General features: G+C 33.7%; 3 protein-coding genes and 1 long non-coding RNA gene across 4 annotated transcripts; 2 read left to right on the forward strand and 2 right to left on the reverse strand.

The window, feature by feature from the left end:
* The first annotated feature begins 1800 nt into the window (after positions 1-1800).
* LOC137818167 (glyoxylate/hydroxypyruvate/pyruvate reductase 2KGR) lies at positions 1801-4208 on the forward strand. The gene is made up of 2 exons (XM_068621426.2): positions 1801-2297; positions 3568-4208. The coding sequence occupies exons 1-2, from the start codon at positions 1875-1877 to the stop codon at positions 4084-4086; spliced, it is 942 nt and encodes a 313-aa protein (XP_068477527.2). The 5' UTR covers positions 1801-1874; the 3' UTR covers positions 4087-4208.
* A 75-nt stretch (positions 4209-4283) lies between these two features.
* Positions 4284-4598, forward strand: LOC150024843 (uncharacterized). The gene is made up of 2 exons (XR_016516233.1): positions 4284-4334; positions 4420-4598. It is a non-coding gene; the product is annotated as an uncharacterized LOC150024843 (long non-coding RNA).
* Positions 4599-5304: 706 nt separating this feature from the next.
* LOC137818169 (uncharacterized) lies at positions 5305-6152 on the reverse strand. Its single transcript, XM_068621428.2, has one exon. The coding sequence runs from the start codon at positions 5933-5935 to the stop codon at positions 5420-5422; it is 516 nt and encodes a 171-aa protein (XP_068477529.1). The 5' UTR covers positions 5936-6152; the 3' UTR covers positions 5305-5419.
* A 1261-nt stretch (positions 6153-7413) lies between these two features.
* RABG3D (RAB GTPase homolog G3D) lies at positions 7414-11667 on the reverse strand. The gene is made up of 7 exons (XM_068621427.2): positions 11435-11667; positions 10717-10743; positions 10504-10603; positions 8784-8930; positions 8619-8699; positions 7908-8053; positions 7414-7743 (listed from the first exon to the last, which is right to left on the reverse strand). The coding sequence occupies exons 1-7, from the start codon at positions 11485-11487 to the stop codon at positions 7674-7676; spliced, it is 624 nt and encodes a 207-aa protein (XP_068477528.1). The 5' UTR covers positions 11488-11667; the 3' UTR covers positions 7414-7673.
* Positions 11668-11948: the final 281 nt, after the last annotated feature.

The raw sequence follows: 11948 nt of genomic DNA on the forward strand, positions 1-11948 counted from the left end.
ACGGTGTGAACTTTTAAGTCTAAATCAACCTTACAAAACAGAATCATAAGATGGGATTTGCCCTCATTTATATATTATGAAATGTATTTATTTACAGCATCTATGAAATAGATTTGTTAGATGAAATTTGCACTCACTTATATAAAGTATAAAATTTAGTGAACGTGAGATGTCCAAGAATATTTTAATTCTTTTCTAAATATCTTATTTGTTTAAATTACCATGAACTCTATCAATAATTAAAAAAAAAAAAAAACTCACTCACCATATCCAATTATACACCTATAATGGAGTCTGATTTTCCTCATAGTAGTTTCTTGTAATTTTTATAAGAAGATTAAAAAATAAAATCTCGAATCAGTCATTTTTTAATTAAACTCAACCGATCTGTACTGATATACTCTGCACTCTTTTATTCTCAATAAATGTTTTTTAATTTACATAAATTCTTACCCAACAAAAAGTGTCCAATTAATAAGAAAAGGACTCGTATTAATCTTCTTGTTGTTCATGTGATTTCTAGTCTTTACGACCTGTTCAGGTTTTAATGAACTTCCTGTAAGAATGTTTAAGGGTAGGTTTAAACTAAATTTGAGAGAAAATAAATTGAAATTAATTATTTGTATTCATTTTGAGTTTTTCATTTTTTATGCAATATATAATTATTTTTAAATAAAAAATATATATTATTTTAAAAATTGCACGTAATTATGCAATTAATATGTATAAAAGAATACTATATTTTACTATAATCTACTTACATAAACTAAATAATAATAAAAAAATGGAATCCATGTAATTGATTTGATTTGAGTTAGAGTTCCGATATGATGACACCTTCTGCACATTTGATGATGTAGACGTGGCAATGACGTGACAGAGTGAGATTGCGCGCGAATGAGTAGCGCAAGCTTCAAAATAGGGTAAAAAATAATATATTGCACCGGTTCTTAGAAACAACCAGTGTAATATATATTTTTTTACTCATAATGACCCATATTACATAGGTTAAGTCACCTAACCGATGTAATATATGATCCATATTAAAAAAAATGATTTTTTTTTCATATAGAGTGGGTGAGTCATAAACGTCACATAGGTAACCAGACACACGGGTAACCAGTTATGCGTGTGTCAGTATATGTGGAGAAACTTGTGGCTAGGTAACAGTTCTGGTAGGGTTATTACACCAGTTAAGTCATCTAACCAATGTAATATATGATTTTTATTAAAAAAAATTATTATTTTTTTCATGAAGAGTGGGTGGCCATTAACGTCACATAAGTAACCACCTACAGACACACGGGTAATCAGTTTTGCGTGTACTACAGGTAAAATATTATAATATAAAACTAGTATCACATCCTCACCAAATATCACGTCTGCATGGTCAATTAATGTCACCCAATTGATGTCAAATATGCGTTAGTATCAGAGAGTGTTAATAAAACATTTTTGATTGAGTTACTCATAGTTACAAAATTATATATATATATATATATATATATATATTATATAATTAAAAATTATATAAATTTACAATAAATTTTATGTGTATAAATATATTTTAATTTTTTTTAATAAAAAGATGTTTCTCCTTATTTAAAAAATATTTATTAACATACTAATATCAATTCGGTAGTTTACACTACATTCAAAATACATGTTTGAGGCTTACAAATCACAAATATATAGTTTAACTTATCAATTTCATTGGGATTTGAATTAAATCAATGTCATTACTATTTAACGAAATTTTGAGCGATGTTATCTTCACGCATTATATATGGAAGGGAGTGAGAATTCGAGGGTTTTTGTTGCGTTGCGAATCTGCGGAATCTCTAACCTAACCAAATCCCAATTTCGCCGGCAAAATGGGATCGATTGGGGTACTCCTCGTGGGTCACGTGATGCCATACCTGGAGCAAGAGCTCGACAAGCGCTATAAGCTGTTCCGCGCGTGGGATTACCCCAACGCGGCGCAGCTGCCGAGTCAGCACGCCACCTCCGTCCGCGCGGTGGTCGGAAACTCGAGCGCCGGCGCGGACGCTGCGCTGATCGAGGCGCTGCCGAAGCTGGAGATTGTGTCGAGCTTCAGCGTGGGAGTGGATAAGGTTGACCTGGAGAAGTGCAGAGAGAAGGGGATTCGCGTGACCTACACGCCTGACGTGTTGACCGACGAGGTGGCGGACCTCGCTATTGGCTTGATGCTGTCGCTCCTCCGGAGGATCTGCGAGTCCGATCGCTTTGTCAGGAGCGGCAAGTGGAAGCACGGTGCCTATAAGTTGACCACTAAGGTTTGTTTGTTTGTTTTTTTCTGCATTCTCGTCATTTTTCTTCACTCGCAGTTGAAGTAGGTTACAGTGATTTGACACATTATGATATAGCTGTTACATTGACTTTCTTACCTTAATTTGATCTAAAGTATCACTCCACTAAATACTCTTTAGAGTGATAAAATTACAATAGTAATCTCCTTAGTAGTGAATAGAAAGGGTTTTTGGATGCTTGGATGACTAGTTAACATGATCTTTGATCCGTTGAAGGTTTACTCATATGCTTGAAATCATGGTTGTTCAAGGATAATATTCTTTAATACTTCGCTGACACGTGTTCAAATTTGTCAGGTCAGTCGTAATTATATTGTTATAAACGAGATTAGCATTTCACCCAGAAAACTGAAAGATAACCATGATTTGGAAGAAAAAAATCGAAGTATTCTAACCTTTAAGAAAGTTGTACAAATCTAATATAGCCACATAGAAACATCTATATAGTACAAGAATAGAAATGTTTGTTCCTTGATGAACGCAATGTATGGATGATCTTAAGGAATGAATAATGTTGATACTATTCTTCTTTGTAGAGATTAGGAAATGATTCATGATGATTTTTGTATTAAGATTTTTCTAATGTTCAGAAGGTATGTTCTTAATTTAGATTTGCAAAATTGCAATTATGTACTAGTTGTTATTTTTATAAATTTCTATACATATATTAATATGTATCTTACATGTATTGTTTCTTTCTTATATATTTGCAGAGTAATCATATATGTATCATATTTGATTCACGTATGTATCATATTCCGTAACAGAGATTACTTGCTTCATCTGGGAAAGTGTGTTGGATCTGTCTTACCATGAAGAGAATTTCTCCAAGAACAATACAGAAAACCCCTTAACCACTAACTACTTAGCTTCGCTGTGCATATACAAAGAACCAATTATCTTTAACTTAGTATCCCATCACAGAATTATATGCAGAAAATCTTACCAGAAGTCCATGGACAATAAATGTGAAGTGTGAACTTGACAGGGTTTTACTATCTCTATGTCCTTTGTGTTCTCTTTTTGTCACCTCTTCAAATATTGGAGTTGACCTCACAATTCTATGACTGTCAGAGTGATGGTGACAAACAAAATTCAAATTTGGAGACTAAGGATCTGTCATAGGATTATTATGCTCATTAAAATTCGTTTGTATACAATGTAGTATGTAGTATTCCTGTTCCAGTTCCAGTTCCAGCAGCAAAATTAATTTTTATGGTGTGTATTTTCCTTGCAGTTCTCTGGGAAAACTGTTGGCATTATCGGGCTAGGGAGGATAGGGCAAGCAATTGCGAAGAGAGCTGAAGCATTTAACTGTCCAATAAGCTACTACTCTAGAACTGAAAAACGAGACTCCAAATACAAGTACTATCCAAGTGTTGTAGAATTAGCATCTAATTGCGACGTACTGGTAGTAGCTTGCCCACTGACGGAGGAAACCCATCACATAGTCAACAGGGAGGTGATGAATGCCCTGGGTCCCAAGGGTTATCTTGTTAACATTGGAAGAGGTAAGCATGTTGATGAGGCTGAGTTAGTCTCAGCACTTCTAGAAGGTCGTTTGGGTGGTGCTGGGCTAGATGTGTTTGAAAATGAGCCTGTTGTTCCCCAAGAGCTATTTCAACTTGAAAATGTTGTCTTGTTGCCCCATGTTGGAAGTGCCACAGTAGAAACCCGAACGGCCATGGCTGACCTTGTCCTTGGAAACCTCCAAGCTCATTTCCTTGGAAAGCCGCTGTTAACTCCCTTAGTTTGATCTACGCCGCCATGGAACTACCAGGGATTAGGGTTTAGGATTTAATAATTTCTCACATCCAAATGAATTATCAGGAGACCTTCTTTATATTGCTGCTTAATCTGTTTCTGCATTTTGATTTAGTTCCTCTTCATCTTTGTTGTAAAATGAAGCTCCGGTATTGCAAATAAAAACAGGACATGCGAGAAAACCCTAAAATCAAACTTATTTGAGATTTTTGTTGCGAAATCCAAAACTGAAATGTTACCGTTGCAAGTGCCCGTTCTGTGGTCGTTCGGAATCGTTGCTGCAGTGGAGAAGTCGTTTCCGTTGCAAGTGTCCGTTCTGTGGTAGTTCGGAATCGTTGCTGCAGTGGAGAAGTCGTTTCGTTCCTGCTGTGCCTGGTTTTTCGGAGGTTGAAGAAGTGGTGTCGTTGGAACCTGGAATCGCGCCATCTATGGCTGCTGGAATATGGGTAGTGGCCGTTTGAGGCTGTTACTTTTTTCCTATATAAACAAGGGTTCTCTCTTTAACCTTCTTCGCACCTTCTTCTTCACACCTTCTTTTACTTTTTCTCTTTCTCTCACCTTTCTGGATTTTATTTGAGTATTACTCTTTAAATTTTCTCTTTCTCTCACCTTTCTGGATTTTATTTGAGTATTACTCTTTAAAAGAGAAGCTTGTTAATTCTCATCCTTAAAAATTACAAAGATCCTACTGTATCTTTGGGGAGAAAAATTTTTGTACGTGATCATCCAACATATCCATTACAACAACATCTTCATAACATTCTTCATCATGCATATGGATTACATTCCCTGGACGGATTTATTAGTATTGGAAATATTCAATTACTTGCCAAAATATTCAATTCTTATATCTCACCAGAGAGAGTCAAAGTGTTTTCCTGACAAACGATGTCTTGGTTATTTTAAAAGTATGGTATTTAAAATCATCTCCATAACTTGTTATGATGTTAGAAAGTTTAATCCCATTTTGAGTGCTTCAATTTTTCAAAGCCCAAAAGTAAACGAATTCAGTGCAAATAAGAGAATGCGACAAAGAAAACGGAAGAGAACCAACAAATTGTTATGAAAACGAAATTTTTACACCACCAATTGATGTTATTTAATCATCCCAACCAAAAATTATCCACATGCTATATGATAATTAGTGAGATTAATCATTTCACAATTTCCTTTGCAAAATGGCATTCATTAATTATGTGAAGTGAAGACGTAGAAGAAAATTTGTTCACATTGAAACCAACATTAAGGAACCTAATAGGTCTGTCACAGAAACTAGTACAAGTGGGTAAAGAACAAGAACATTAAAATTTCATTTCACCCCTTTTTCACGCATACCCTTCAACCAAGGTAGGTTTCTTCTTTTCTTCATCATTCTCTTCTCTAACTTCCCCATCTTTCTCCACATCTTCAATATTCAACCCTTGTAACTCATCCACGCACGCTTCCACATCCTCTCCCAACTTCCCTTCTCCCGCCACCAAAACGTCATCCGAGCCGCCGCCGCCGACTCCGACAACCCTCACTTCGTCGGCGCTACCCTCGACTCCCCTCTCCACGGTGCAGGATCCCGGCGGTTCATTTTCCGTGTCGATTCCGACGACCACATCAGAGGCTCCCTTGGAGGCGCGCCACGGGTCGCTTACGCAACCGTCATCGTCGTCCTCCGCGTCGGCGGTGGTGGAGAAAATGGAAGCGGCGCGTGATTTGACGGCGGCGGCTGCCTGGAGAAAAGCTTGGTGGATGGATTCCGGTGGAAGAGCGGGATCTTCGAGACCGGCATCTTCTAGACGCGGAGGTAAGATCTGGTGGAGAATTCCCGATTGTTCTTTGGTAGATTCCATTACCTTCTTTTTCTCTCAACCATTATCACTGCATTTCACAATCTCCTTCATCCGTTATATATTATTCAAGCCTCACTGGTTTTGCATTCTGCACCCCCTTCAATTTCAACCTACACCCCCCAATGACAAAATCTGGAATGTACTTGGGAATACGTCATCTGAAATATATTATTAAATACATCACATCGTATTTTCAATTAAAAACAAAAATATATACAAAAAATTAAATAAATGTTAAAATTTATTACTTCCAAATTATAAATATATATTTTGGATTTTATTTTTCGAAGTACAAATATACATTATGAAATGTAGAATTTAAAATACATACACGTATTTTACTTGTGTTTCACATTGTCATTAACTTATGAACATTTATTTTTAGAAGGGCAAATTGGTCATTTAAAATTATATGGGTATGCAACCCATATAATTTGGAGCGGTGATGATGTGCATGCAACCCTTTATGGGCCTTGGTTTTTTTCTTTGCTATTCGTCCTGCACTCCCTAATTTATAACCGCACCCCATAATTTCCAAAAGGCCCTTTTTATCTTTTGTAAAAGTCAGTTCTGGAAATCTTCCACAATAAGCTTTTCGAAATTTTCAAACAGGATTTCTGAAATAGAATTTATATAACAAGTTTTTTGGAACACATAAAATACATTTTAAAATAAAATTTTTAAAACAAATAATTTTCATCAAGTTTGTTAGAATATATATATATATATATATATATATATATATATATATATATATATTATCTTTTGGAATGAGTTTTTCAACACGAATTTTTTAAAATAAATTTTCTAGAACACATGAAATAGTATCCAAAATTAGTTTTTTCATAACAAATCTCTCTCTATATGTGAATGGAGGACAAGGAAGGGTATTTTAGTTTTTTCTTAGTATGGGATGCATTTAGTAATTGTGGGAGTGAAGGAAGCAAAAGCCTCTTTTTTCCATAACAACTGTTGCTCGAGACTTCAATTTCAACAGCAAAAAGAAAACTTTCTCTTGCAAATACTTTACTCATACAAATGATATATTCCACCAGTTTTTTTACCATATCAAAATTATATTTTAAATACTCTTTTCATTTGTCAATAATTTATAGTACGCAGAAAGTTATAATCTTGTTTTTCCTTCAAATCTTGCTATTTTATATAATAATAAAAAGTCGTGTATTTAAAGTAAACATATGCAAACTAATGTCAAAAATTTGTTATTTTGATTGCAAACTAATGTCTATTATAACTCCTATTATAACTCCTTTCATAAAGTAAAACCTCAAATTGAATTAATTTTATCAACAGAATAACATATTTCAATCATTTTCATTCTTCAAATACGAATTGTCAAAAGTTTAAACTAAGAACCAAAAACATAACATATTTAACACTAGAAACAAATATGTATAACATGTTGACTGTTGAGAAAGTCCAAAACTAGAAAGAGTGCGTGAATTAATACCCAGATTTAAAGCCATAGGAACATCAATGGCATAACTCAATTGAACACAACAATTTTGAACATATACTTCTTGATTTGGAGGAAGATTTGTGACAAACATAAAAGATAAAGGGGAATGGAGAGAAAAATAAACATGATGGTAGCTAATCCACTAGATAGTTACAAAACAAAATTTGGAATTTGTCCTTGGTTTTACAGAGTGAATAAAGTAGTTGCAGGTTTGTATTTTGGCATAACACAAGCAAGAAAAGTTAAGTCCAGAGTCACTCAACATTCACATCCAGTAGATCTCTGTTGCCGTCCACCACCACCAACTTCGATTGTGTCAGGCAGGTACCTGATATAATAATTAACACCCAACACACTTTAGTTAATATAGTGATCAATTATTTTTTGTCTCTAAATTTGGTTACTATAAGACACACTTGAACTTCTGGGAGAAATAAGTAAAGAATAATGCCATATATAAAGGAAAGCTTAGAAGAGTTCAGGAAGGCTCACATTTCTTCTTCAGGTTCATTCTTGAGTGCATTTTTTGCTATGCACTGGAAAGCAGCTTCAACATTAAATCCTTCTTTTGCAGATGTCTCAAAGTATGGTATGTTTCCCTTTGAAGCACACCATGCCTTTGCTTTCTTCTCAGAAACCTGCAACAGAACATGTTGTGAAGAACGGATACATGTAAAAAAAAAGAAGAAATGTAGCTTTAAGCACATCTTCCCACAACTATACCAGAAGCCTACTCACCACACATCATTGAACACAGAAATTTTAAGAAGGGTAATGATACATGGACAACCCAAAATTTTTATACAACCATATTACAACTCCCAATACTATTATTTTAATATTTTTTCATATCATTTAATTACAATTGTACCCTTTAATATATATTTATTTCTAAATCCATCACATCAAGGATTGTATACAACTCTAAGGGTTGTCAAACTATCATTTAGAACTCTAAGAAATGATAGGTTGACAACTCCAAGAGTTGTATACAATCTTGATGTGATGATGGATTTAGAAATAAATATATATATAATAAAGGATAAGTTTGGAATTAAATGATATGAAAAAAATATTAAAATAATAGTATTAGGAGTTGTAATGTGGTTGTATAAAAATTTTGGGTTGTCAATGTATCATTACCCGAAATAATTTTATGGAGGTCAATAGGCAATTTATGCTATGTGAAGAGAAATAACTTACAACTCTGCTGTTTCCACCATCAACATCTATTTTGTTTCCCAAGACAACAAATGGGAAGTTTTCAGGATCAGATGGACTAGCCTGAAAATAAAACATTTTGCATGAGTTTCACACCGATCTTGGTGATAGGACATACCACAAAGCAGAAGAATGATAAAGAAAAACCTGAATAAGAAATTCTTCTCGCCAGTGATTAAGATTGTCAAAGGATTTCATGACATTTACATCATACACAAGAACACAGCAATCTGCACCACGGTAGAAAGCCACACCAAGACTCTGAAACCGCTCTTGCCCAGCAGTATCCCAAATCTGCATGCATGGTGAGAACAACTCAATCTTAGATGATTAATCTTCTTCCATAATCTTCAAACAGATCAAAGAATGAACCCTTTCATGAATATAACATGGTAAAAAATACAATCAAATATTTATCTTTTATCAAGTAGAAAATGTCAAGCACTTGCCCCAACCATGCACAATGATCAGGCAGAGCTTCTGAGAAGACAGAATATAAGAATTAAACATAAATTGTAATTTTAAAATTAATGTATCAAAATTTAACCAACAACTAAAAGATTCATGATAATAGATTACATACAATAATAACCAGTTATATAAATTCAACAAAGGATACAGAAATATAATGTTGCAGTGAGAAAAAAGAGAGTAAATTTTTAAAATTCATGTAAGCAATTCCAATGATAGGAAATCTTTACTATAGCAGATTATCATATTTTGAGTTTTAAAAGCATATGACTCTTACAATTTGTTAAAGCAAAAAGTTGAATTTTTAATTTGAGAAGAATGCATTCCTTTAATTTATTTTTTATTAAGAAACATTTAGGAAAAAATGGAAAGGGCTTAAAAAATCATGGGAAATGATAAGAGATGCATCACTCTTAACTGATAAGAGATATAGGCATAACTTATAAGAGAGAGAGAGAGAGAGAAAGAATTTGAAATGCAATAAGAGATGTGATGAGAAAGGAAGTGAAGATAAAAAGAAAAAGAAAATGGAGAAAGAGTTGTAAATTACATAATAGTATTTGCATTTTTTTTATAAAAGTTTTCATGTTAGGTATCACTATGCAACTTGACATCTCAGCTAGGCCGACATCTTAAGTAACAATCATCTGTCATATAATATTATTATTTTGCTTCAAGTTAGGATTTAAACTCAGGACCAACTAAAAAGTATCAACTTAACCATTTGGAATAGAATAGTATTTGTATGCCTATAATTATTATTTATTATTATTATTATTTTAGGGAGAGGGGGATGGACCACTCCATCACTACAAGAGGCTCTACCCCTCTCACAATGGCCATTATTTCATGCATCATACTGACATTAACTTTACAACAAGAACCAGAATATTTCTTTACCCTTCCAAATTCCATTTTTATGAAAGGCTTATACTTCAAAAAATCATATCAAATTGAGATTGGAGGATAATGCAAAGAAATTTCAATCTGAAGAACTGAGAATACATGCAGAATACACTGGCAGAGTCAAAAGAATTGCATGAAAAAAATTGAATATAGGAAGAATTAAAGACATTTATATCATAAACTTAAGAATAATTAGGTCTCAAGAGAAACTCAAATACTTAGGAGAATATAAGACACTCTAGTTACATTCATTTGAACAGCATCATGAGCCACTTAATTAATCTGAGTAAAATGAAAGTTGATAAGCTCTGCAACAGCTGAGTTAGATTACATGGGTGATGAGATGATATGAAATTGAATAAGATAATAGCTCTGTTCAAACAGATTGGTAGGTGCATGTGTAGGTTTTTGTATCCTAACTGGAGAAGACATTACAAAAAATTGTATATGTTTATGCAGAAAAGAAACAGTGTGTTCATGTATCTCTCACCTGCAATGTGAACAACCTATCTTCAAATTGAACCTCCTTGGTGAGAAAATCTGCACCAATGGTTGCCTTGTACTGATTACTAAATTTACGATTCACATACCTAAAGGGAGGAAATCATGATCATGAAAACAGAAATCAAAAAAATAGTCATCAGGCATTTCCCAAAAGTCACAACAAATAATTTTAGAAGAAAAATCTGAGATTTGAACATACTGATTCATCAGTGATGTTTTACCAACCCTGCCAAAAAAAAAACAAGAAAAAAGTCAATTAGCAGAGAGATCTTGCCATCTTGGTGAATAACTAACTACACAGCAATTTCATGGAACTGGCATCATAGGTTTTCAAATATTGGTATGCATCGAAATCACATGCAGCTGACCCATTTTAGAAAATTGCAAATCTGTAGAACCAATAACCATTTTTCTTCCTCTAATCATTCCCAAAAGCTTATTTAGAAACAAAGTTTAATGTTCCCAGGAATCCAAACATACTCAGCAATCACTTCCATTTCCCCTAAAAAAATTAACACCTCATACCCCTGGAAGAAATATCCCATGAATTTTTTCATTGCAAAACATAAAATCTGTAGAACCAATAACCATTTTTCTTCCTCTAATCATTCCCAAAAGCTTATTTAGACAACAAAGTTTAATGTTCCCAGGAATCCAAACATACTCAGCAATCACTTCCATTTCCCCTAAAAAAATTAACACCTCATACCCCTGGAAGAAATATCCCATGAATTTTTTCATTGCAAAACATAAAAAAGATCGGAAATTTCAATGAAAACTATGAACTTCTGATATAAATGCAACAACCCTTTTCCTCTTCTGGCCAGAGTATTTGATTTAACCCATTTGTTGATTAAACTAAAAAGAAGAAAATGGTGAAATTAAAAGAAGAAGATGAAGAAGAAGAAGAAGGGTACCCGCTATCTCCGAGGATTATGACCTTCAATAACATGCGGCGGCGAGATGCCATGGATGAGGAAGTGTGTGTTTACACGAAAATGAAATTTTTTTTTTTGGGGGAAAAATTGGGAAAGAAAAATTGTGTTTGGAAGTGTTGAAGTTTGGAGTAATTTGCGGCAGAGTGAGTTTGAAAGACAGATGGAAGAACAAGGAGAGAGTTAACTAAACAACCAACATGACTCACTCTCTTATTTCCCAAACTACCCTTGCATCTTCATTTTAACTACACTTTTAACTTCAATAATTACGTTTACTAATTTCACACAAAATAATTATTTTAACCTTTCAAAAATTCAAAAATGTATATGATGTCCGGACATGGTCCATGTCGAACACATATATCAAACACTGACATTGACATTGACATTTGCAAGACATTTTGTTTGATGCGTATTGATGAAGTGTCTAATTCAAAAAATATTTGTTAGATTTCTAATAATTTTAACACGATTCTAATAATTTTAAAAATAA

Source organism: Phaseolus vulgaris, chromosome 10 (assembly GCF_051622355.1).
Source record: "Phaseolus vulgaris cultivar YP4 chromosome 10, ASM5162235v1, whole genome shotgun sequence".
In the NCBI taxonomy this organism is placed as follows: domain Eukaryota; kingdom Viridiplantae; phylum Streptophyta; class Magnoliopsida; order Fabales; family Fabaceae; genus Phaseolus; species Phaseolus vulgaris.